Here is a 27,301-nt window from a genome sequence, read left to right as displayed (position 1 = left end):
TGTTATCAGTGCAGTATGGGCAGGAATTTGTCTATGTCACATGTTGCAGTTCAGAGGATATCAGAGCAAAACTTAAAATTCCCAAAGGGACCAGATATTTTCTTACACAACAGTCTATTTGCATCTAATCTATATCTGAACTGTTTTGAAAAAATGTCTACACATAAGGGTCTGGTCCAGGAAAAAAATGAAACTACTGTTTATTTAACATGCAGTGGATGGTCATAGGCTGTCAAGATGGTAACTACCTTTGAGTTGGGTTCCTTAATTTTTGAATTGCATGTATGTACAATGATCAGATGAATTTGGATAGCAACTTTTTTTGACTAAACAAAGTTTAGTAACAGGCATAAGCTCTGTGGGACTCCATGCATCTGATAAAGTCATTCACAGTTCATGAAAACGTAATGCTTTTTAATGGTATTTGTTAGTCAAAAAGGATGCTATTAGGCTAGTCCAGATTTTGTGCTACCATAAAATAATACGACTTTCTTTCTATGCTATCTACATATGAACCAGGATTGATTTAGTAGGAATGTATGATGGGTCTAGCAATACAACAGAGTAATTTTAACCCAAGAGAAGAGAGTCAAAGAATTATTGCCATTTCTTTCAATCCAGGATTGTGTCAGCATACATGCAAGAATGACAAGTGTTCCACGCTTGGGAACTAAAAATCTCCAACCTGTGATTTTCTTGCAGAGATGTTTATGAGCTATAAATTATTGCAAATATTTACTATACTTGCCATTTGAAAATGGGCAGCAAAGCAGCAACAACAGGAGACAAGTAAGATACTTCACCAGAAGAGCCCTTCACTCCTCCTCTCGAAACAGAATACCCTACGAAAATAGACTAACAATCCTGGATCTAGAAAGTTTAGAACTATGACGGCTAAAACATGATTTAAGTATTGCCCACAAGATCATATGCTGCAACGTCCTGCCTGTCAATGACTACTTCAGCTTCAACCGCAACCACATAAGAGCATGCAACAGATTCAAAGTTAATATTAATCGCTCCAAACTTGACTGTAAAAAATATGACTTTAGCAATTGAGTTGTCGAAGCATGGAACTCATTACCGGACTCAGTAGTGTCAACCCCTAACCCCGAACATTTCTCCCTTAGACTATCCACGATTGACCTCTCCAGGTTCCTAAGAGGTCAGTAAGGGGTGTACATAAGTGCACTAGTGTGCCTTTCGTCCCCTGTCCAATTGTCTCTCCTTATCTCATATATTATATATCTTTTCTTCCTTTCATATATCTTCTCTATTTTTATATCTTTTTTCTATCGTTTTCTTTATATATAACACTACATGTCTATTCTCTTCAATACGTATTGTGTATTGGACAAAATAAATAAATAAATAAATAAATAAATAAATAAAATAAAACAACAATCACTATAGTGATATATGGCTAGCCAAAAGGAAAGGACGATCCAATCAGCTGAAGAAGCAGACAAGATAACATTATGGTCTTTATCTGGTCTGCAGACCACCTGTTGGGCCTTTTGCTTTATATCATTTCTCTACCATTTCTAGACTAAAACACATTACTGTTTTAAATGCATGGTGCTAAATGTTAAAACATTCAACAGCTGCACTCCTGTTACAGAACAGATACTGCAGACGGTAGCTTTAAAAAGCATAGTGTAACTTGCCCTTATTTGCCAATGTGTTCTTTGATGAAGATGGGGGGAAGCCAAACAGGTGCCTACTGTTATATTTGGACAACAGATTTAAAAACGTGTAATGGTATTTGCTTGAGGAAATACATTATCTTCTTCCGTCATTTAATATAATATGCAGTGCAGCTGGCTTCAGCATGTCAATGTGTGTCCTTTTGTTGTGGATCTTTAGACAAAGGTTGAGATGAATGTTCATTCCAGACTAAATAGTTGTAGTTATTTCAGTTTTCTTTTAAAGTTAATACAGTACTTTATTATTTCTTAAAACTAAGGGTTTTATTTCAGGGGTGGATTGTTCTATCTGCTGTTATTGGTGCGTTGCGCACGCAGCTTGAGTCATCTCACGTGCGTGCGCATCCCCAGCGCATTTTGCTTTCATGCATTTCTCATTTAGATTGCTATTCATATTATTCCATGAATATAAACAGCTCAGTCACCATTATATGAACATCTTGCATATACATACATATACACATACACACACTATATAATCCACACGATATAGAGAACCTTAATTATTCAATCCATGACTAAACTATAAAAACAAAACCCCAGGATTAAAAAATCTGGATGGTCCTTCTATACCATTATATAATAATTTATAAATACAACATACAGTGATACCTCGTCTTACGAACTTAATTGGTTCCGGGACGAGGTTTGTAAGGTGAAAAGTTTGTAAGACGAAACAATGGATCCCATAGGAATCAATGGAAAAGTGATTAATGTGTGCAAGCACAAAACTCACCCCTTTTGCGCCCGTTTTTGCGCTGCTGGGATTCCCCTGAGGCTCCCCTCCATGGGAAACCCCACCTCTGGACTTCCATGTTTTTGTGATGCTGCAGGAGAATCCCAGAAGGGGAATCCCAGCAGCGCAAAAACGGGTGCTTCGCTGGCAACGGAAGTCCAGAGGTGGGGTTTCCAGCGAGGGGAGCCTCAGTGAAATTGCAGCATCGCAAAAACACAGAAGTCCTTGAAACTCCACCTCCGGACTTCCATTGCCAGCGAAGCACCCGTTTTTGCGCTGCTGGGATTCCCCTGCAGCATCGCAAAAACACGGAAGTCTGGAGGTGGTGTTTCCCATGGAGGGGAGCCTCAGGGGAATCCCAGCAGCACATAAACGGGCACTTTGCTGGCAACAGAAGTCCGGAGGCGGGGCATCCCAGTGGCGACAGCTTGGGTTTGCAAGGTGAAAATAGTTTTGAAGAAGAGGCAAAAAAATCTTAAACCCCGGGTTTTTATCTTGAAAAGTTTGTATGACAAGGGGTTTGTAAGATGAGGTATCACTGTAATTATTAACATTTAATTGCCAGTATTAAAGAATTCCATTCCAAATTACTTATTTTTTCTTCTGCTTTTAAAAAGAGTTATTATATAGTTATAGTTAACTGCCTGGAGTCCTTTGGGATTGGGCAGCATAGAAGTCAAATAAATAAATAAGTAAGCAAGCAAGCAAGCAAGTAAGCAAACAAACAAACAAATAAATAAATAGGTAGTCCTCAACTTATGATTACCATTTCTGTTGTTAAGTGAGTTTTGCCCCATTTTACAACCTTTCTTGCCTCAATTCTTAAGCAAATCACCACAGTTGATTGGTAACCTGTTCGTTAAGTGAATCTGGCTTTCCCATTGACTTTGCTTATTAGAAGGTTGCAAAAGGTGATGCCATGACCTTGGGACACAGCAATAGTCATAAATATGAACCAGTTGCCAAGCATCTGAATTTTGATGACATGATCATGGGGATGCTGCAAAGCTTGTTAGCTGTGAAAAATGGTCACAAGTCACTTTTCTCAACGCCATTTTAAGTTTGAACAGTCAATAAATGAATTGTTGTAAGTCAAGGGCTACCTGTACTTTTAACAGATTTTGAACTTCCATTAATAATATTTTGAATTTTCACTGATCCATCTTATAGACAAAGAATCTTCTTGTGAAAGGAAAGGAAATTTGTAAATAAAACATTAGGCTTTAAATTGCCCAATTTTGTCAGTGCCTGTCTCCTTTGGAAGAAAACCTAAGGCATTTTGCATTCCACAAAAAACTAAAGAAAAAGAGGGGAGCAGATTGTTTTTCAAAAAGATATTTCAAGGATCAAGAAAAAAAATATTTAGACACACTTTATAAAGAATTATAAACAAAAAAAATAGAAAAAAGAAGATAAATCATGGAATAAAAATATCAAAAATAGTAAGACAACAGTAGGCCGGAAATAAAAATCTAAAGTATAAATAAGCCAATAGTTTATTGGATTTATATGCCGCCCCTCTCTGAGGACTTGGGGCGGCTTATAACATATGAAAGAAACAATATATATCGAAATCCAAATACAGTAATTAAATTTCAAAGTTACAACTAAAAACTAAAGAACCAATTAAAGTACATACATAACCATTCAATCATCAAACTCACTATACATTCATCGGCTGGGGGGGGGGGAGACTCTAATGACCTCAAGCTTGGCGACATAGGTGAGTCTTTAAACTTTTATGAAAGGCAAGGAGGGTGGGGGCAGTTCAAAGCTGATTCCAGAGGGTCGGGGCTAACTACAAAACAAACTAAACAAAAGGGTTGTTGAGCCAGGAGGCATCTAAGCCAGGAACTTTTAGAGGATCCTTGAACTCTCCTTTTAGAGCAAAAGTCCCCAAACTGGGCAACTTTAAGACCTGTGGATTTCAACTCCCAGAATTCCTCTGCCACAAAGCTGACAGAGGTAATTGGAGGCAGGAGTTTTATCTATTTTCTCTCCCTCTCTCTCCCTCTCTCTCCTCCCCTCCCCTCTTTCCCTCAGTCTAAAACAGGCATCCCCAACCTTAGCAACTTTTAGACTTGTGGACTTCAATTCCCAGAATTCCTCTGCCACAAAGCTGACAGAGGAATTGGAAGCAGGAGTTTTATCTATTTTCTCTCCCTCTCTCTCCCTCTCTCTTCTCCGCTCCCCTCTCTCCCTCAGTCTAAAACAGGAGTCTCCAACCTTGGCAACTTTAAGACTTGTGGACTTCAACTCCCAGAATTCCTCTGCCATAAAGCTGACAGAGGAATTGGAAGCAAGAGTTTTATCTATTTCCTTTCGTTCTCTCTCCCTCTCTCTCTCCTCCACTTCCCTCTCTCCCTCAGTCTAAAACAGGAGTCCCCAACCTTAGCACAAAGGTTGGCAGAGGAATTCTGGGAGTTGAAGTCCACCAGTCTTACAAATTGCCAAGGTTGGAGACTCCTGTTTTAGACTGAGGGAGAGAGGGGAGGCATGGTGGAGAGCGAGAGAAAATAGATAAAACTCCTCCAATTTCCCCCCAGAAACAATCCTTGAAATGGCTTGAGCTGAGAGTCAGTGATTGACCCAAAATCAACTATGTGGCTAAAAAAGGCCTAAGAACTCACAAACTCCTGATTCCTAAAGCAGCATGCAACCACTACTTTGCCTTTAGAGTCACATTTTATTACCATAAAGCAGAAATGTAAATGCAAAGTGAAAATGAGTTTTCTGTTTATCAATTAAGCAATAAAATAGCTAAAAGATTACACAGGCAGACTCAGAAGACTGAGATAATAAATTCAGCACCTCATCATATCAATCAGATTATTCTGTATGGATAAGACATGGGTATGTGATAGCAGCAGTGTTTTAACAAACTATCCAAATGTATTCCATTCAAAAGCAAATGTAACAGGAATATTATAGTAATCAACGAAAGCAGGGAAATAAAAATAATGTGTTCAGATTTTGTCAATAAAACTTTTTAAAATAGTTGCTTTTCTATACCTGCTCAAATTATGATGGCAATGTATGTAAATGGTATGTTCTGATTTTTGATAAGGGTATTGTTGTGGTTGGCTCTGGCCCAGCTCCTGCCCCAGGGAATGTGGAGGTGGATGCAGGGGAAACATCAACATGTCATAGGCCTGTTTTATTGCCGACAGAGTCAGGTAGTTCAGGTTCCTCCCACAAAGAAGAAGGTGGGAGTGACTTGGAAGAGGGGGGCTTGGCACACAGTCCAGGAAGCCAATCTCCATTATCTTCGGTCGATTCAGATGCAGAAGTCTTGGACCCATGCAGGCGCAGAGTTATGCGTAGAAGAGACCAATCGAGGACATATTACAGGAGATAAGAGAGGCCACCTGTGTTTGGGTGGGGCTCCAGTAATTAGTGCTGCTGATATAAATAGCAGCGTGTGGGTTTGGCCGTTGTGGAAAATTACCTGATCGTTGTTCTTCAGGACTGCCCTGCTGTTTCCGGACTTTGTTGATTTTTCACGACTTTGAAATCAAAGCAGAGCAAAGTGTGTGTGTGTTTCACTTCGTGGAAGAAGAAGAGCTGTGACGATTCTTCACAGCTGCAAGCTAAGTACTTAAGGACTGATTAAGGGAATTGTACAGACTACCAGGTTGTTTTGGGACGAGTGCTCTTTGCAGTACAAAAAGAGTGCTTAGTTTATTTTGAATTTTGTGATAAAGAACATTGTTTTGAATTTTCAAACGCGTGTGTGTCTGAAATTTGTACCCTTGAATTTTCGGGAGGCTCATACCAGAGAGCCCGGCAGAACAGGGATGAATTAATATTGTTTTTCAGTTGGCTAAAGGCACCAACCTGCTAACACACTTTCAATACATTTTCAGTCTAATTAATTGGAACATAAAAGTTTTAATTAAATGTTACATGATTAAAATAGTCAGAGAATAAAATTTGTAGATTCTAAAGGTTTTGAATCCTTGATTACATGTAATTTTGAAACACAAAATACTAAGATTGGTTATAGCTAGACTGATATTTGCCACAGTGTATTGTCAAACTGGGTCCTCACACTATGCAAAATTCTAACATGGTTTATTATGTTCTTGTTCATGAGGCTGTGAAGCCTAAACAAATTCTAGTTTCTTCAGGACAACAAGATTTATGCAACCTATGAACTAGGCACAATACTACAGCACAGAACATAAATTGGTTTGCAATTTGCAACCCTGCAATCTGGTCTATGCAGATGTGAAACTGCACCATGGGTAATGTAAGACAAAAACAACAACAAACCGGGATGATCTCAGGAAGATCACTGTGCCATCCTCTTGAACACAGACTATAGATATTATATCTACATATAGTTAAAATTTTAACAGCAAAACAGACATTTTAAGATACAGAAAATTTTAAAACATGTTATGTATGCTGGTATGTATGCTCATACTTTTAGTTCTTTCTTAAAGGGGCGTTGGTCTTACCTAATACGCCTCTTTTGGAAAGGTAGATATTAGCATCCAGGAATGGGTTAATTCTGTCTGCTCTCTGATTGGACTGAGTCTGTCCAAGCTGTGCAGGTCCCACCCTTGTTGCTATCCTTCACATCTTTAAACGAAGAAACGAAACGACAGACTCTGTTGTAATATAGTCAATTAAAAACACATCCTCCTGTCAAACAGAAGCCATTGACTATACTGGGTAGGGTTGGATGCTACATCCATCTTTCTGAAAAGAGGCGTATCAAGCAAGACCAACGCCCCTTTCCCTCATGATGGACACAGCATCCAGGAATGGGACATACCAAAGCTGGCTATCCAAATGGGCGGGTAACACTGGTTGCCTAGACTGTTGCTGAGGATCTAGTCTGCAGTGACCTTTGCGATTACATCACAAGCAACTGTGTCCTCTTCGCCGACGATGTGAAACTCTTCAACACCACAGATAACACAACTACTCTCCAAAAAGACCTGAACTCAGTTTCTGATTGGTCTAACACATGGCAACTCCAAATCTCAACTAGCAAATGTTCTGTCCTACACATTGGGAAGAAGAATCTGAACTTCAAATACGAACTGAATAATCAAATTATCAGAGATAATCCCCACTCGTTAAAGACCTCGGTATACTAATAACAAAAGATTTAAGTGCCAAAGCCCACTGCAACAACATAGCCAAGAAGGCTTCAAGAGTTGTAAATCTAATCCTACGTAGCTTCTGCTCTGGCAATCTCACACTGCTTACAAGAGCTTACAAAACCTTTGCCAGACCCATCCTCGAATACAGCTCATCTGTTTGGAACCCATATCACATCTCAGACATTAACACCCTTGAAAATGTCCAAAGATACTTCACCAGAAGAGCCCTTCATTCCTCCACTCAAAATAGAATACCCTACGAGACTAGACTTTCAATCCTGGGCCTAGAAAACCTAGAACTAAGACGCCTTAAACAAGATCTAAGTATTGCCCACAAGATCATATGCTGCAATGTCCTTCCTGTCGGCGACTACTTCAGCTTCAACCACAACAACACAAGAGCACACAACAGATTTAAACTTACTATTAATCGCTCCAAACTTGACTGTAAAAAATATGACTTCAGTAACCGAGTTGTCGAAGCATGGAACTCATTACCTGACTCCATAGTGTCATCCCCAAACCCCCAACACTTTACCCTTGGATTATCTACGGTTGACCTATCCAGATTCCTGATAGGTCAGTAAGGTGCGAGTACAAGTGCACTAGAGTGCCTTCCGTCCCCTGTCCTATTGCTCTCCTATATCTCCTATACCTTTCTTCTATTCCTATATCTCTTCTTCTATTCTTTCATTGATATGTTCTATTAGTATATCTTCTTTTCTATTCTTTCATATATTTTACTATGAGTATCTCCTCTATAACCTTCATCATGTATTTTACTGTGTGTGTGTGTGTGTGTGTGTGTGTGTGTGTGTATACACACACACACACCACTAAAACTCTCATTGTGTATTGGACAAAATAAATAAATAAATAAATAAATAAATAAATAAATAAATAAATAAATAAATAAATAACCTATTGTAGCACTCTCCTATCAAATGATGCCTCGTGCTGAATAGCTGTCTCCATGAGGATCCTCTTGGCTAGGATTCTAGAGACCAGACAGTGCTGGCAAAACCCTGGGGTAATAGAGTGGAATTCAAGAGAGAGACCTGTTTGAATGGTCTCTCTAACCCAAACATCTGAAGTGGACTTCTTCCATCGGTTCGCAAAATAGGCCCACCAGCCTCCGATGGAGTTCTCGGGTATGCAATCACTGAGGACAGTTGGATGAAAGACTTCCTCACCCTCAAAAGGGCCGTCCAGATTTGAAGGGACATTCCCTGGTATCTCGGCGATCATTTATGCCTTTGCCTGTAAAACCCCTGTGATCTCTGGGAATGGCACCTGGACTGGATGAACGATACATCAGTCGCTTCCCCCAGAGATTCGTACTGCTCCTACCCTCCTTGCCTTCCGTAACAACTTGAAAACCCATCTATGCCGCCAGGCTTGGGGTCACTAGACCCTAGCTTCTGGCCGACAAGTCCAATGTAGATTTTTAATGTTCCAGGGTTTTTAGAATAGTTAATTTTATTAATTGGATTTTAGACTTTGATATCATATACTGTTTTTTAAAATTATGTTGTGAGCCTCCCTGAGTCCTCGGATAGACTCTGCTGACTTTTTGCAAGGCCTTAAAGACCTGATTTTGCCATCAAGCCTGGGGTCCTGATAGTTGGGTAGGCCCGATACTTGGCTGTATTGATTATGTTTGTTAGTGCTGTTGGTCAACTGCTGTTTTATGTTATTTATAATTTTGCTTGTTGCTTTTATTGTTTTTAATTGTTAGTACCACACAACTATGTACTTGAAATAAAACACCATATAATGGAAGGCCATATAATTTAATAAATGACAACTATATACTGTACTAGGCAAAACCTATATACACTCTGTGTCTGGAGAAGTCAAGTTCTTCTCCTTTCAGGTAAAAAGTATTCTATTGTAATCTTCAAATTAGTGAGTTTTAAACTACAGTTAGTCCCCAACGTACAACAGTTCATTCAGTGACCATTCAAAGGCACAACATGAAAAAAGTGACATGACCGTTTTTCACACTTACAACCATAAGAGCATCCTCATGAACATGTAACCAAAATTCAGATGCTTGACAATCGACTCACATTTATGACTGTTGCCACGAACTGTTGTCACATGATTCACTTTTGCAACTTTTTGACAAGCAAAATCAATGGGGAATCCAGATTCACTTAACAACCGTGTTACTAATTTAACAAGTGCAGTGATTCACTTAACAATCACTGGCAAGAAAAGACGCAAAATAGGCCAAAAGTCACTTAACAAAGCAACAGAAATTTTGGGCTCAATTGTGGTCATAAGCCGAGGAATACCTGTAGACTCTAAAACCAATAAAAATAATGCTTTTCCACATACTCATGACTTGTCAAAACATATTTTTTATATATTGAGGCTGAAGCTGCCTGAAGAGTGACCTGGACTCCTGTCTGAAAATGAAAAAGAGGTAAATCTAGCTGAAGGTGAGCAAGCATTTTTCTTGAGGCTATTTTACTGAACCACTTACAAACTTGTCTAAAGTTATAAAAAGACTCTCTAACTTTCAAATGTACATTTGGGCTGGTATCTTTTAACGAGTTTATTTCTGCTGCTGTGATTCATTTTATATTTTATAAATATTTATATATGAATACAAAGATAACACATAGTGCTAAGTTAGGATTTTTAACTAGTTTGCTAAACAAACCGTAAAAACCTAACTCACACCCAGTGCTAAGCTGTGACTGACAGCTGTAAACACTCAAACATACTAATCTCAAAACAAACAAGCCAGGTTATGGTTGGCATGATGTGTGAACCCATCAATTATGTCTTTAAAAAATTGTATTCATTTTACCCCAACAACACAAGTTCACAAGATTTGAAACTTTCAATAACTTTGTTACATCTTAATATATAATCACGTTCAATAAGATTGCGATTTGACCCAAGTGTATTTAAAATTTGAATTATTCTGCTGATTTCTTCAACCATATCTTTTATGATTTCCTTTCCCCTTATAACATTCAAAACTGATTGGTTTCCAAGGAAGATCTGCAAATTCACGAAATGGCTGCCATAGTATAGACAGTGATGGTGAACCTATAGCACAGGTGCCACAGGTGGCACGTGAAGCCATATTTGCTGGCATGCGAGCTGTTGCCCTAGCTCAGCTCGAATGTGCATGGGTGTGCTGGTCAGTAGACTTTTGGCTTTGGGAGGCATTTTTGGCCCAAGCTCTTTTGGCACCTGAGAAAAAAAAGGTTCGCCATTACTGAAATAGACTATGCTAAATATTTCAGGCATTAGGAATTTATTCTCAACTGGGTTTGAAATTTTTGTACTACGTAAGATTTCATTCTTATAAACAATATACTGTAATTTAGGTTTAATTACAGATAAGATCGATTATGATACATTTAATGCAAATAAATTATTCTCCTTTATTCTCCTTAACAATTGCATCCCTCTACTTTTAAATTAATACCAAGAGGCCCGTTCTTTACTTTTTCCCACCATCTGAAGAACAGCAAGTAGTGACACAGCTCAACATGTTTTTATTGCAGATGCATCCAACAGCTAAGCCAGGGGTCTTCAAATTTGGCAATTTTAAGACCTGTGGACTTCAACTCCCAGAATTCTCCAGCCAGCTGGCTGGAGAATTCTGGGAACTGAAGTCCACAAGTCTTAAAGTTGCCAAGTTTGAAGACCCCTGGCTTAAGCCTTCTCCAACTCCACCCATCAATTTCAGCCAATTTGGCCAGTATTGGGTGGGAGTGATGGGAACAATAGTTGAATGCATCTGGTGGGCTCACTGTGAAAATCTGCTATAGATTAAAGTCTTCTGCCATGCTGTCAAAGCCCCACTTTTTCATAAGACGTTTGGGAGAAGCTGATAGCATGAATCGTGGCTGCTGGCCAAGCTCATTATGCGTTCTCGTTGCTTCTGTTTTGATACTCAGTTTGATTTGTGGGTGCATGTGGGGAGATGGGGGAAGGCTCTATTGGCACTTTCTATGCCTCGGGAACAGTTTTAAAAAGCAACTTTCAAATGGCATTCGGTGAACAAAGCCACGTTTCACACATCGGTTTTTGACATTAGACAGCGCCCTCTGTTGCATACATGACAAACAGCACCATCTCTCTATGACTTTAATTATTAAAACTAATATTGTATTCCAGTTTATAGATACCGCATAGTAATATGGTATGGCTTGTTACCGGTGTTCACAATTCTTTGCCACTGGTCATCCTAATTGGAAGCCAAGTCCAAAACTTCTAAAAGCCATTAGATTGCTCGTGCCTACATGCCAGGCAATATTTTTCCTCTGTTTATAATTTTAACTTATAATATTAGCCTCCAAAGAGTCCTAGACTTTTTCTTTTTTTCATTTATCAAAGTTTCTTCCTTCAGGTAGCAACAAGGATTTTGCTAGTAACAAAAAAAATGTTTTTGGTAGTCCTGCAACCAGGGAGTCTGAAGTAAAAATCCTATTGTGCAGCAAACAGTCTAGCCATCCCATTCATTGATAGGGAGGCTGTTCTTATGTTAAATACTCAGCAGAATCGCAATAAAGACCACATCACATGACATCCTTTATGACAAAGGAAGCACATGAATAAATCTCTCCACATTGTCCTAAACAGTTGTCCTTTAAATACAGATGTTTAGCTGTCTCTAACTTCAGATATAAATCTACCGTTCATACCAAGTAAAACATTATTTTATCAATTTTAAAATTTAAACAGCTCCAAATTGTTGGCTTTATAAAGGAAATAAATTCACACAATTGGAAATGAATGAAAGGCACAAACAGAAATACAAAGTACCTGAAGAAACGTATTGATCATCATATAGAACCAGGGAGTTCTTTTACACAGAATGCAGACATTCAACAGGATTAGGAAATCTTATCACTTTAAGGATTTTAACGTAATATTCACTACCACAAAGTCTGACTGTCTCATGAAGTGATGCATTTCCAAAAATGAGGGTTTGTCATTTGCAATAAGACTCAAAAGCAACAGTCTGGGCTGCAAAAATCCAGATGATCACTAGCTGGCTATAAACGGGTAAAGAAAATTCTAATGTATGCTGCATTTAGCAATCACCAGGATTTTTCATCACATATTGCCCAAAATTGGTCAAAGAGAAGACACAGGATGAAGAAAGATAAACACCAAGCAAGGCAAGGCAAAAAATTTAACTGCATACATTTAAACTCTACTGCAGTGTTTCCCAACCTGCTGGCTGGGGAATTCTGGGAGTTGAAGTCCAAATATCTTCAAGTTGCCAAGGTTGGGAAACACTGCTTCTACTGTACTCCAAAGTGAATCAGAGATGCAAAGTATACAGAACTGTCAAATTAAATATATTTAATAAACATAAACGTATTTATATTTTAAAAATGAGGAAACATTTGTTATATTCTTGGACTTAAGAAAAATTAGAGCTCTTGATAAATGGTAAAGAGCTCTAAGTTGATCCAAAAGATTCTAAAGCATTTCCGATGCCCCTTTGTGAATAGGGAAACCTGAGTATCTAAAAGAGGAAGAAAGTTACAGGAAGAACAGAAGCCGGCATAAAGCTAGCCTGCCATAGATTACCCTCTGTATCCCATTCCACATCCTCCACAAAGAGGTTTGGGCCAGAAAATCCATTAATTTACAGAATGACAGCGCCGGACTTACCCGGCAGGCAGGCTTTGCTGGAGGGACCGGGAGACACGGTCCCTCATGGCGGCCGCCATCTTGGATCCCGGGCGAAGTCTCGCGATGCGAGACTTCGCTCGGGAGATCGGGGCCTGATTGGCCAGGCCCCTGATTGGTCCGGGCGGGGCCTGCTTGCCCTATATAAGGGCGAGCAGGCCCGGGGCTCTTCCTTTTCGCCCGGACCAAGCTTTAGAGCAGACGTTCGTTCGTCTGCTCCGGCGGCCATTTTAGGTGGCGACCTCGTGCGAGGCGCCATTTTGTGGCCTTTTGGCAAGCGAAGAGCCTTTTAGTGATAGCGGAGCCAGCATCGGCTGGACTCCGCTCCGGTTTGGAGCCTCATTGCCCTTGTGGGTGGTGGGTGGTGCTGCTTTCTGGGAGGCCCCGCGGGCTTGCGGTGTTTCCTGGGGGGTTCGAGGCCTGGGATAAAGGCCTAGTGTCGGGCCTTGTGGCCTGAGGGGAGGTGGGATTTGCCTCCTGTAGGGGTTTTTTCTGCGGAGGCCTGCGGCTCCAGGCAGGCCTTTGCCAACGCAGGGCAGGGTTGGTTGGTGGCTTTTCTCTGCTTTACCCCCTTTTTGTAAAAAATAGATTTAGTTTTTTCTGTTATGGCCCCTAAGAAGCGGCCAGCTAAGACCCTCCCGGCCCAACCTGTGGTGCGGCCTAGGAGGGCTGCCAGGCCGTCTGCCCGGGCTCGGGCGGCGGCAGAGGGGCCCCCGGGGGGGATCCCAGTGGGGGGGGTGGTTGGGTTTACACCCACAGTCCCTCAACCCGCGGTGTCCCCTTCTCTCTCCTGGGCCAGGGTACTGGAGCGGCTCGACGAGTTGGAGAGGTGGCGGTCGGGGGCAGGCCCGGAGGGGCTTTCCTCGGCTGCCACCGCAGCATGGGGCGCAGACCCCGAAGAGGAGTCGGCCCCAGCAGGGCAAGTGGCCCAAGAAGCACAGATGGCGGGCACCGGACAGGCGGGCAGCATCGGTCAGACGGGCTACGCTGGACAGATGGCCCAGCCGGGGCAATGGCCATCCTTCCCGGGCCCATCCAGGATGGGCCCACCGTGGATGTCTTCTACCCCTTACGGGGCAGGTGAGATTGCACCACATACAGGCACATCCCCGCTCCTGCCCATACAGGGTCCCGGGTTCATCCCGCCAGCTATGGGGGGTGGCAACAGTTTCACGGGGGCTGCTGCAGGCACCTGCGGTCAGGTTTGGTCCCCGCCGGCTCCGCCGGCGGGGGCGCTGGGGGTGCCTGTCCCGCCTGGGGCGGGGGTGGGGGGTTGGATTCCTCCTCTACCGGCCATTATGCCACCGGTCCCATTCATGTACCCGCCGGGGCTTGGGGTGCTGGGCGCGGGGGCCACCACCGTGTGGGACCCGTTCGCCAGCATCAAGCCAGGGGCCATCCCTTGTGGGTTGCCCGCCACACCTTTAGGGTACCATCTGCACCCCTCAGTTAAGGAGGCAATCTGGCGGGGGGAATACGTTGATTTGTTCTCCCTCCTGAACAGGGAAGTCCCTAAACAAGATAAGGAGATTGTCCCTGGGGAGAAAGTGAAAAAGACAAAGGTCACGAAATGCTTCAGCTCGTGGCTGTATGCATTTCTGACCTTTGCGTCGGTGGTCATTCAGAGGCAGCCGGAGAGGGCCGCTGCCTTGTTGAAGTACATCGACCTGATAGCGAGGGCCCATTTTGAGTATGGGGGGACCATATGGAGGCACTATGACAAGGGCTTCCGTATGCGCATTGCTCATGAGCCCTACTTGCCTTGGAATATGGTGGTTCCGGACCTGTGGTTCCAGGCCACTCATATGTCGGGGAAGGAGGGCTGTGATAGGACCGATAGCGGTCATTTTATGGAGGAGGAGCCTGCGACGCCCGCGCCGGCAAAGGCAGTGGCGGGTGCCGTTAGTAAGGGTGTCTCCTTAATTTGTCACGAGTTCGCTGCAAAGGGGGCGTGTTTTCGCCCCATTTGTAGGTTTCGTCACGCCTGCGGAGGTTGTGGGGGAAACCATTCCGCAGCCGTGTGCCCCCGCCCCAAGAAGGGGAGTGAAAAGAAAGGCTCGGGTCCCCCAAAGCCTCCCCCACCTGCTGGGGGAAAAGGGGCCCAGCCCAATTAATTTAGGGGTACTTGAGGGTTGGTTGGGCGACTACCACCCTCGCTCGAGAGCGGCCGCTCTCTTGCTAGGTTTCGCAGAGGGATTTAGGATCCCTTATCAGGGTGTTAGGAAGGCCTTCATGTCTGACAACCTTAGGTCGGTTGTTGGTCATGAAGACATTGTGAGGGAGAAGATTGGGAAGGAGGTTGCCGAAGGCAGGGTCCTGGGGCCCTTTGCGGAGCCACCCTTCCCGAATCTTCGTGTGTCTCCCTTAGGTGTGGTCCCCAAAAAGGCGAGTGGTGAATTTAGGTTGATTCACCATTTGTCTTTTCCAAAAGGGGAGTCAGTGAATGATTTCATTCCTGACGAGTTGTGTTCGGTCCGGTATGCATCCTTTGATGCAGCCGTGACCATGGTTAGGAAGTGTGGGGTGGGAGCCCTTATGGGTAAATGCGACATTAAGTCGGCATTCCGGCTCCTCCCCATACACCCAGACGACTTTGAGCTGTTGGGCTTCCATTTCGAGGGGGGCTATTACGTGGACAGAGCTTTGCCCATGGGGTGCTCTGTCTCGTGCTCTCTTTTCGAGAGTTTTAGCACCTTCTTGGAGTGGGCGCTCAGGAGGCAAAGTGGCCTGGGTACGGTCGTTCACTACCTTGATGATTTCCTTTTGGCGGGGCCTGCGCATTCGGAGCAATGTTTTGCTTTGATGCGGGACTTCGAAGCCCTTTGTGCTCACTTAGGGGTGCCTTTAGCCTCTGAGAAGACCGAAGGCCCCGCCACCAGGATTACCTTTCTGGGTATTGAATTGGACTCAGAGGAGCAATCTTCCAGATTGCCCCTAGAGAAGTTGGTAAAGATTAAGCGGAAGCTTGATGAGGTTCTGGGCTGCCGGAAGGTGACCCTACGGCAGCTTCAGGAACTGGCAGGCATTCTTAATTTTGCCTGTCGGGTAGTTGTTCCTGGAAGGGCTTTTTCCAGGAGGTTGTATGATGCGATGAAGGGGCTCCGTTTGCCCCATCATCGTACCCGCCTTTGCGCCGGGGTCAGGGCTGACCTCGGCGTGTGGCGGGATTTTTTGGACAGATTTAACGGGTTGTCTTTCTGGAGGCACGAGCTTCTGTTGGAAGCTGAGTTGCAGCTCTGCTCTGACGCCGCGGGGACTTGTGGTTTCGGGGTAGTGTTAGGTGACCAGTGGTGCTGGTCGGCATGGCCTCCGGAATGGAGTGCCACCTCGTTGGTTAAGGACCTTACGTTCCTGGAGCTCTTCCCCTTGATAGTGGCCTTAGAGCTTTGGGGGGAGCAGTTTAGGGACAAGACTGTGCACTTTTGGTGTGACAACCTAGCGGTTGTCCATGTGGTGAATGCCCTGTCCTCAAAGAGCGACAGGGTCATGCGGCTTGTCCGCCATTTTGTGCACAGGTCCTTGTCTCTAAACGCATTGTTTTTGGCTAAGCATGTCCCCGGGTTAGATAACGGGGTTGCTGATGCCTTGTCCCGTGGTCAGTTGTCCAGGTTTCGGACCCTGGCCCCGTGGGCCCGAGAACTGCCAGAAGCGTTCCCCAGCCACCTCTGGAGTCTGGGAGGGATTCAGAGTGGTGGAGAAGCGAGGCATCCCGGGCAATCTCCTTGTCTGTAGCGCCCGGCACCCTCAGGGCATACCAGCGTGCAGGTAAGGAGTTTGGGGAGTTCAGGCAGGGCAGGGGTTACCAGCTTAGTTGGCCTGTCCCTGTAGAGCATTTGGCCGAGTTTTGCGTCCAACTTAGGCAGCGTGGCCTGTCAGTTAGGACGATCCGGTCCCGGTTAGCCGGCCTCGCCTTTCTGTCCAAGGCGGGGGGGTTTGCAGATCTTTCGGGTGACTTTCGCATCCGGAAGATGCTGGAGGGCTGGCTTAGGGAGCAAGCGGGGGCCCCAGGTGACACTCGTCAGCCCCTGACGGTGGAGCAGCTGTCATCTATCAACGTGGTTTTTGGCAGTCTGTGTTCCTCATTGTACGAGGCCCGTCTTTTCAGGGCAGCGGCTTGTGTCATGTTCTTTGGGGCCCTTCGGGTCAGCGAGGCCATGGCTTCGTCTCAGGCTGACACTTCGCTCCGGGCCTTCCAGTTCGCTGATCTGACCTTTAGGCAAGGGGGGGTGTCCCTTGTAGTGAGAAGGTCTAAAACGGATCAGCTGCACAGAGGGGTTGCCTTACAACTTAGTGCGGCCACCGACCAGTCGGTGTGTCCGGTGGCCGCCCTACGGCTTTATTGTGGTATGAGGGGGTCAGGCCAGGGGTACCTGTTTCGGCATTGTGACGGTACCCCTCTGACCCGTTTCCAATTCTGGGCTTTAGTATCTAGGGCGATGGCCCAGGTGGGCATGGATCCCGCCGGTTATGGAACGCATTCGTTCCGTATCGGCGCCGCCACTAGTGCGGCACTTTCTGGTTTCCCGGCCCATCGGATTCGGGAGATCGGCCGCTGGCGGTCAGCGGCATATTTGGGTTATGTTAGGCCCGCTGAGGATCCCAGGCAGGGCTTAGGCTAGGTAACCTCTCTGTGTCTGTGTCCTCTTGCAGGTCCCCAGGCTAACACGAAACCGACGGCGCTGCTGTGTGGCCACAGCATGATTTTCTGGGCCGGCCGCGTGGCAGCCAGGAGCGCCATCGGGACCCACCTGTCCCTGGGGCGGTGGGTCAACGTTACCTGGATGGGCCGGAGAGGTATGCGGTGGGAGGGTCTCCTACCGGCGTTGCTGGGCGGTCAGCATGGCGCTGCGCCCGGCAATATGGGGGGCGGCTCCTGGAGTCGCGCCCAAAGGGGTCTGAGTGGGCAGCGTCTTGTGGCCGCACCCAGGTGGCTGGTATTGCACTTAGGTGGCAATGACCTGTGCATGCTGGGAGGCCTGGCGCTGCTCATCCAGGCACGCGAAGACCTGCGAAGGCTTCGTGAGGTCTGGCCCGCCACGCAGGTGGTGTGGTCAGACATATTACCTAGGATTGTGTGGAGGGATGCCTCTTCCCTTAGGGCCATTCACCGGGCTAGGAGACGGGTGAATAGGGCTATGGGGAAAACGGTTAGAGAAATGGGTGGAGTGGTAATACCTCATCCCCTTATATCAATAGATAAGCCATGGCTCTACCGTAATGATGGCGTTCACCTGTCTGACCAGGGGAACGCCATCTTCTTACAGGACCTGCAGCGGTCTCTGCGTGAGCTGGCGCAGCTAGAGGGGGGAGTCGGGGGGCCAAGATAGAGATCTGACCCCCGCTCCTGTGGCAGGTTAGGGGCGGAAAATTGGGTGGTTTAGCAACCGCGCGTTCTCCCTTGGGCATCTTTGGGGATGATTGACAGGTTCTCTGCAAGCTCATGGAGGGAGTTTCTGCCTGAGCAGCTGGGGGGAACCTGTCTTTGGGTCCTGCACCTTTAATTCCCCGATTCGGGTTAGCCGGTGGGACCCCCCTCATGCACAGCATGGCAGAAAAGGTCACAGGTGACGGCCTGGCCCTCACCTGGACCTTGCATCGAGATACGCCCATGTGTTGCCCAGGAATGTTTACTGGCATAACGTCATTTCCGCCCCGGAAGTATTTGTTTGACCCTGCAGGTCCAGTTCCGGGTCATAGTTGTTTATGCTAATTTATGCAAAGTATTTGAATAAATTATGCAAATTTATGTTAATAAAAATGACCCAATTTTAAATCCAGCTCTGGTGTCCGTGTCGTTACTCCGTCTCTCCAGCAATGACAGCGCCGGACTTACCCGGCAGGCAGGCTTTGCTGGAGGGACCGGGAGACACGGTCCCTCATGGCGGCCGCCATCTTGGATCCCGGGCGAAGTCTCGCGATGCGAGACTTCGCTCGGGAGATCGGGGCCTGATTGGCCAGGCCCCTGATTGGTCCGGGCGGGGCCTGCTTGCCCTATATAAGGGCGAGCAGGCCCGGGGCTCTTCCTTTTCGCCCGGACCAAGCTTTAGAGCAGACACCCGCCCGCCCTCCACTATTTTGCAGTGTGCTTAGGGGTCGCCCTTAGGGGGCCGAATGGGAATTTTTTGCAGTTCTGCCTTTTAGCTGAGCTGTTTTTTCGCCCATTCCACACTGGGGTAATGGCTGTGCGGTTAGGGGGTGCTTGCATTAATTAGGTTAATTGGCTTACCTTTGGTCATTTGGGTAGGCAGGTTAGGGGCGGAAAATTGGGTGGTTTAGCAACCGCGCGTTCTCCCTTGGGCATCTTTGGGGATGATTGACAGGTTCTCTGCAAGCTCATGGAGGGAGTTTCTGCCTGAGCAGCTGGGGGGAACCTGTCTTTGGGTCCTGCACCTTTAATTCCCCGATTCGGGTTAGCCGGTGGGACCCCCCTCATGCACAGCATGGCAGAAAAGGTCACAGGTGACGGCCTGGCCCTCACCTGGACCTTGCATCGAGATACGCCCATGTGTTGCCCAGGAATGTTTACTGGCATAACGTCATTTCCGCCCCGGAAGTATTTGTTTGACCCTGCAGGTCCAGTTCCGGGTCATAGTTGTTTATGCTAATTTATGCAAAGTATTTGAATAAATTATGCAAATTTATGTTAATAAAAATGACCCAATTTTAAATCCAGCTCTGGTGTCCGTGTCGTTACTCCGTCTCTCCAGCAAAACATTAGGCACACCCTAGCTATCCAAAACAGCCCTCCTATTGCCACAAGGGCTATGTCTAGACTAGGATTTACAGGCTGCATTAGCTTATCCAAGCATCTAACTTAATCAGTGTTAAGTATGCTGAAGTATGTATACATTAGGCTTTTTAAACAGTGGCTCGCACAATCTACTTAAATTAGCAAGACTTTTTAAAAGTGGCTGAGTGAAAATTAAAATGCCAGGAGCCTTGGCTAATTCGATACAGGGGTGCAGATCTAACCTAAAGCTGCTCAGGAGGCTGGTGACAAGGACACAATAAGGGCCTAAACTCAAATGCTGCCTTTGGCACAGCAGTTGCTCCAAACAGTGTCCCAGGACATAGCCTCCTGCAATGTATGAAATAGACATTGCTGGAGTCAAAGATAGTGAGTGACTTTTGATAAATGATCCTTTGGTCCATCAGAGCAACCCAAGAACCATGACTCATTGCTAAAGATTTCAAACTGCGAAGTAGTAACTTTTCTCTTAAGATTATTATTATAATCTGCTAATGTTTAATTACAAGCAGCAATCCTGAACCATCGTTTCACATTTTACTACATTAAAAAGAAACTTTAAAGAGGATCTCAAATATTCACACCTTCATTAAAAGTGTGACAAACAGTGAGCCATTTTAGGCTCTTTAGTTATCAGAAAAACTGCCATCAATTTTGCACAAAGGCCTTTAAAAAGCTCAATTTCCTATCTCATGAGCCGAACCCTGTTTCGTTTAACCTATGATGTTTTAAAAGGGTAAAGACTACTATTATTTTTCATGTAGTTCTATAAATGTATCAATTAGTTTAATATATTTAAGGCAAACTACTACAGAAGGAAGGAAGGAAGGAAGGAAGGAAGGAAGGAAGGAAGGAAGGAAGGAAGGAAGGAAGGAATTATTCCTTTATTTTAAAAGCAGGTCTGAAAATTAATAATAAGTTCATAAACTGAATCTGTCAAGAGTACTGTGAAATTCCAGGAGTGGTGGCAGGGGGAAGAGGAGGAGAAGAAACATGGTAGAAATTGCTTAATAAATATCTCTTCTTCTCAGGCACCTATTCTTTCGTCATTCAGTTTGTCAGAATCTTATTTACAAAACCCCTACACGACTGAGGAGTCTTTGAACAAATTAACAAATCTCAATCTTAGGATGAGTATCTAATTTTTAGTAACTAAATATTTTGCAAGTGTTTAACATTAGCTAGAGGGAAAAGCCATAATGTAATTCACCAGTACCTACTTTCCAAATAGAAGACCTCAGATTCAGTATGTGTCAGTGCCAGGCTGGCTGGGGAATTCTGGGAATTGAAGTCCACCCATCTTCAAACGCCCAAGGTTGAGAAACACTGACCTACACACACAGACACACACAGACACACATGTTGTCCTTTGGCGCTCCACAATGTTTTTCTTCTGTGCAACTAATGGCCTTTGCTAACAGCGCTGCAACGTTTTAGGCTTCCCTATTGGGTTTAAATATGAACTGATGCCAAAAAGCATCCAAAACGCAAAAGGGTAAAAAGTGGGCAAGGGACATTTTAGAATGAGATAAATAGACAGTCCTGGGAACTCGGCTCCTTTTCTCCTTTTTCCTGCTTGACGTTTGCGCCAGCTTTGTGGAATCCTCACTCCTGGCTAAGGGCGAAGTGACCAGGAAGAAGCAGGAGGTGAGAAAAAGCACAAGTGGTGTTTGGCAGCCTGGATTCTGGAAGTCCAACAGGAAGGGAAGGAGAGGCAGTGGCTGGCCTGAAAATGCAGCCACAACTATACCACGGCTATCGCTTTCCTCCTTCTTCCAGTGCTGCCCAATAGGAAGGAGCCTAAAAGCTGAGCTTGCTAGTTAGGCTCCCTCCTGAGGTGGGGAGACATACTGCCAAAGCCCCCCATGGCCACTAAAGTGAGGAAAGCATCCCAGCTGGCCTCCCCACTCACCCGCCCCAGGTTTTGAGAATGCTGGCTTGGCTGCCTCCTCCCCCTTGTGTTTTGGTTTGTCTTTTAAAATGAGTCAGGCTTGTGTGCTCGTAAAAGCAGCAGCAGCAGCAAAGGCTGATAAGGAGAATAATAATAATAATAATAATAATAATAATAATAATAATAATAATAACAACAACAACAACAACAACAATAATAATAATTTATTAGATTTGTATGCCGCCCCTCTCCGAAGACTCAGGGCGGCTCACAACAATAATAAACAGTATACAGTATAGTAAACAAATCTAATATTTAAAAGAAAGAGATATCTAAAAGCCCATTATATAAAACCATACAACGCAAGCATATCATACATAAAACTATATAAGCCTTGGGGAAACGTTTCAATCCCCCCATGCCTAGCAGTATAGGTGGGTCTTAAGCAATTTACGAAAGACAAGGAGGGTGGGGGCAGTTCTAACCTCTGGGGGGGAGTTGATTCCAGAGGGCCAGGGCCACCACAGAGAAGGCTCTTCCCCTGGGACCTGCCAGACGACATTGTTTAGTCGATGGGACCCAGAGAAGACCAACTCTGTGGGACCTTATCGGCCGCTGGGATTTGTGTGGCAGAAGATGGTCTCGGAGGTATTCTGGTCCGATGCCATGTAGGGCTTTATAGAAGAGGGCACGAGGGAATCCCAGGAGGAGGGTGAGGAGGGTGAGGTGGCAGGTAGCTCTTGCCCTCCCCTCTGAAGCTGCCGGTGCTTTTCTGGGGTGGCAGGGCTGCACACAAGGAATGCTGGGAGCCAGTTCAGGCGCACAAGGAGCATTTGCCGACTGCCCCACCCTCTGCTCCTTCCCCGGCTCAGATCACCTGGCGGCAGACATGGTGGGGGTTATGTGGGGGCGTCGCACCCGCTGCGGTTCACTTTGCACCTCCACAATTTTTATCAAGCAAATTCTGAATGGGGGCACATGCGCAGTGCGGTGGTGTGCGGGGGGGTTGCATATGCATGTGGGCAGGGTGTTATAGGTAGTGGCACGCACGTGCACAATAGCACACACGCATTCCCATTTTTGGCACGCAAGAACAAAAAGCTTCGGCACCACTGCTATAGAGCTAAATATTCAAGATTTTTATTACTGATCATTTCCAATTACATCACTGAGATTTAACACTGAATCCTAAGGGAATGTGTGGGTGGAGGGCTATGCACAGAGAATGGTTTGTTATAATATATTACTTTTTTTAAAACCCTCAGCTTTGAATAAGGGCCTGGAACCAATTTTTGTTGGGAAGTTTCCATAGAAAAACAGTGGAGATTTTGGTCAGTTGGATATTACAACATACTATCCCCAATACTGTATATTTATGGATTATTAGTGGTGAACGCTCAATTCTCTGCCAATATCTTACCAGCAATTCATCACTGTGTTTAAATTCAAAGAAAAAAATTAACCATTACATGGCTGGCTGGAGAATTCTTAAGTTGAAACCTACAGTTCTTACTTGTGGAGTTGAAAAAGACTGATCTAAAGGACACGAGAAATGACAATACAACAGAGGGATCTTAGACATATTTGAAAACATGTTCCCAAAGAGGACATGGTTTTCTTGAAGTTTCAAATCCATGGTTTAGTGATGGATTCATTTTTATTATTGTTATTATTCTGACTTAACCAAGTTGTTTCTCCGGGTATTTGAAAAATCAATATAATCTACAACAGCATTTTTCCAGATTTGTTGGATTATGACTAGGCCAGAAAGAAAACTTTTCCATTCTCTGCTGTCTAAGATACAGTGGTCCCTCTACTTAAGAACTTAATTCGTTCCGTGACCAGGTCCTTAAGTAGAAACGTTCTTAAGTAGAAGCAATTTTTCCATAATACATGGTATCCATCACAAGCATTTAATAACTATGGCTGTAAAAGCAAGTAATGCATGCAAACCCATTAGGAAAGAAATAAAAGCTCAGAATTTGGGTGGGAGGAGGAGGAGGAAGAAGAGGAGGAGGAGAGTCGCTGCCAAAGGAAGAAGGTGAGGTGAGGGGAATCAAAAAAATCCAAAACTTTCAGGCTTAAAAAACAAAGAGGGACTCTGAGGCAGCGAGGAGGAGCACCCGCCTCCCATACACCCGGCGTGAGACTGCTTCCCATACACTGCCTCCCATACACTGGCTGCTGCTGCTGCTGCTACCTGCTGCCTCTCCCTTCCCATGCGGAAGGGATCCGCTCTCCTCTCGCTCACTAGCTTTGTAGCCGGTGCCTTTCCTTCACTGTGGTGACTCCTCAGCTGTCCAGAGTGAAGGGAGTGTTTCTTTTCTCTGGGCGCTGGCAGAGCTTTATTCCCTGTCCAAGCGCCCAGAGAAAGGAAAATATTCCGTCTGCTCTGGACTGCCAAAGCCTCCTTAAGTGCCACCAAAAGGCTCCTCTGGCAGCCCAGGAAAGCCCAAGATGGCCAGGATTAAAGGGGGAATGGCAGGAAAATGGCCAGGCCTTCGTGCTGCTCTCAAATTTCCAGGGAAATTTTTCGGGCTCGGGTTCTTAAGTAGAAAATGGTTCTTAAGTAGAGGCAAAAAAATCTTGAACACCCTGTTCTTATCTAGAAAAGTTCTTAAGTAGAGGCATTCTTAAGTAGAGGCACCACTGTATAGTCCAGTGTTTCCCAACCTTGGCAACTTGAAGATATCTGGACTTCAACTCCCAGAATTCTTAATAACCTCCACATTTGATTGCAAATGAGCGGGCAAAAGCAGGGAACAATCACAATCACGATTCACTGCTACAAATCCTTGGATTACGAATGGAATTTGCAGGCTCCATTACATTCGTAACTCAAGGACCACCTGTACTGGGAAAGCAGGGAAGGCAAAAGATGGAGTGTCTTTTGCAACTGAGCACAAAAAAGTGATTTTAGGCATCTGTACATAATTACAAAATTACATTTTGTAGTTTTCACGTGATCACGGCATGTACAGTGGACCTTTGGATTCTTCTGTTGCTCTGAATAAAAAAAGAATGCCTTTTTAAAAAAATTTATAGCAAAAAACCTTTATAATTACATGCCTGTATTCCCATTCTTCCTTCTGTCAAACCACTGTATAGTTTTGCTCTTCACTTGTAAATGCCTTGTTTATTTTTAAGAAAAATAATTAGTGGGAGGAAACCTTATAAACTAGTACCCTGCTAATATTTCAGCTCCCTATAGTAGCTGGTTGACCTCAGAATCTCATAGGATACACAACTAAAGGAAACCACTACACAAACATGAAACTAAAACAGACACAGATAAAAAGAAATGAATGCCCCAAACATAAGCTTCGGATTCATCCAGCAACCAGCATTTTTTAAAACAGCTTTTACAATCATGCTAGTTCAACAATGTTTTCTTAAGAAAGTAGAGGAACTTGAGGAGGGAAAGCTATCAAGTATCCTTAGATTGGTAAAATTATATATCAGGGTGTTTAGCATTCAAACCCCTTTTTCCAATCCGCTTGCCAAGTTTTGCCTTTTAAGATTCATTGCAACTTGCAAGATTATATACCATATTGAAATATGTACTTTGGACAGAAGTATGCGAACTCTAAACTAAACAATGGGAATGGGAAAGAAAGCCAAATACAAAGTTTTATAGACAAGAGTTACTGAAAAGTTGGTTTGTGTGTTTGTACATATATACTCTCTCTATCTCTCTCTTTCTCTCTTTCTCTCTTTCTCTCTCTCTCTCTCACACACACACATACATACATATATATGTACGTGCATTTTTACACTCCTGATTTTTATCTTTAAAATAAGATGTGATGTATGAAATTCCATTCATGCTCATGAGTGGGCAATTGCTAGGTGGAAAAGATAGAGACTACAATGACTAAAATTCCAATAAAGCTTTTGTCTGCAAGGTATTTGAAAGAGTGTTGAAGGGTTTCTACTGTACATATGGGAAGAGGAAACACAAAGCATTTCTTGATCCATCATACACACAAAATGTGCATGTGCCCCTTTGAGCCCCAAATTATCTACATCTGAGTAGCAGAAATAATTTAGAAATCACTGAAGGGAGTGTCTGAAGAGTACAGTGGTCCCTCGATTTTCGCAGGTTCGAACTTCACGGATAGCCTATACCACAGTTTTTCAAAAAATATTAATTAAAAAATACTTTGCGGTTTTTTCCCTATACCACGTTTTTTTCCATCCGATGATGTCATATGTCATCGCCAAACTAATAATTTTTGCAAATAAATAACAAAAAAAATAATTATTGTTAATAAATAATTATGTTTATAAATATCAGGATCACTATTCAATGGTGAGTACCAGTAATAATGGTGAGCAAATGGTTGTTAAGGGAATGGGAAATGGTAATTTAGGGGTTTAAAGTGTTAAGGGCTTGGGATATTGTCCATAGCCAAAAATGGTGTATTTACTTCCGCATCTCTACTTCACGGAAATTCGACTTTCGTGGGTGGTCTCAGAACGCATCCCCCGTGGAAATCGAGGGAACACTGTATATTCCATCTGCACAGTACACATTCCTCAATCATTTATGATATATCCCAACAGCTAGGTGGGAGACCAAGCTGGATGCTAGATTTTATCTAAGAATCTTATACCATTGATCAGAAATTCATCTTCCATCAATTGGAGGGGATCAAGTGTCAGGACCTAGGAAGTGGCCTTTGTCTGTGCCCACCTTCTTAAATTATGTCTCTCAGATGTCCATATGCCCCCAATCCTGACCCTTGAGTCCTTAAAATCTGCTTTTCCTCAGATCTTACGTTATGGAGGGTGAGGCATTCTTTTTTCAGATATTTGTTCTGCATGATCTCTTTATTGTTCTATTTTTAATTGTTTTTATGTTATAGGTCACCCAAAATTGGATTGGAGTTGGACATAATTTTTTTCCAGTTCAGTTGTGTCCAATTCTTGAAGACTATCTGGATAAATCCCAGCACTTTTCTTGGCAAGGTTTCTCACAAGTGGTTTGCCATTGCCTCCTTCTTAGGGCTGAGAGAAAGTGACTGGCCCAAGGTCACCCAGCTGACTCTATCGAAGTAGGACTAGAAGTCATTATCTCCCAGTTTTGTACCTGATGCCTGAACCATTACAACAAACTGGCACTTGGGACAGCATATACATTTGATAAATGAACAGACAAATGCAGAAGACATAGATATTTTGTTGTTTGTATAATTTATATCCTACCATTATTTATGTGGGGGGGTTTGTTTTAAATGTTTAAAACAATTTGTAATTCTCCCAGAATCATTGGGAGTGGCATATAAATTTAACAAATCATTGCTATTATTATTATTAATATTACAGTATCAGGCAAAACCTGCTGGAATTTATTAAGCAAAAGAAATAAGATTTAAAAGTTAAAATTGCATTGAAAACTGAATTAAGAAATCAGATCAACAATGCTAC

General features: G+C 44.1%; 2 protein-coding genes across 2 annotated transcripts in view; one reads left to right on the top strand and one right to left on the bottom strand.

Annotated features, from left to right (window-relative positions):
- Positions 1–27,301, bottom strand: part of STOX2 (storkhead box 2) — a 210,117-nt gene that overhangs the window by 135,602 nt on the left and 47,214 nt on the right. The window lies entirely within an intron of this gene.
- Positions 14,019–18,591, top strand: LOC139169933 (uncharacterized). Its single transcript, XM_070756620.1, has 2 exons — positions 14,019–14,312; positions 17,883–18,591. Exons 1-2 carry the CDS (start codon positions 14,174–14,176, stop codon positions 18,557–18,559), a joined length of 816 nt encoding a protein of 271 aa, XP_070612721.1. The 5' UTR covers positions 14,019–14,173; the 3' UTR covers positions 18,560–18,591.

Source organism: Erythrolamprus reginae, chromosome 7, assembly GCF_031021105.1.
Source record: "Erythrolamprus reginae isolate rEryReg1 chromosome 7, rEryReg1.hap1, whole genome shotgun sequence".
Taxonomy (NCBI): domain Eukaryota; kingdom Metazoa; phylum Chordata; class Lepidosauria; order Squamata; family Dipsadidae; genus Erythrolamprus; species Erythrolamprus reginae.
The sequence above is the reverse complement of the archived record's forward strand: the minus strand, read 5'-3'. Positions and strand labels throughout refer to the sequence as shown.

What these genes read in the sequence shown, in the direction of transcription:
- LOC139169933 (XM_070756620.1), top strand. Translation starts at nt 14,174, where the DNA reads ATGGCGGGCACCGGACAGGCGGGCAGCATCGGTCAGACGGGCTACGCT. An exon ending in TTCTACCCCTTACGGGGCAG is followed by an intron (nt 14,313 to 17,882) that starts GTGAGATTGCAC and finishes GTCCTCTTGCAG; the next exon opens with GTCCCCAGGCTAACACGAAA.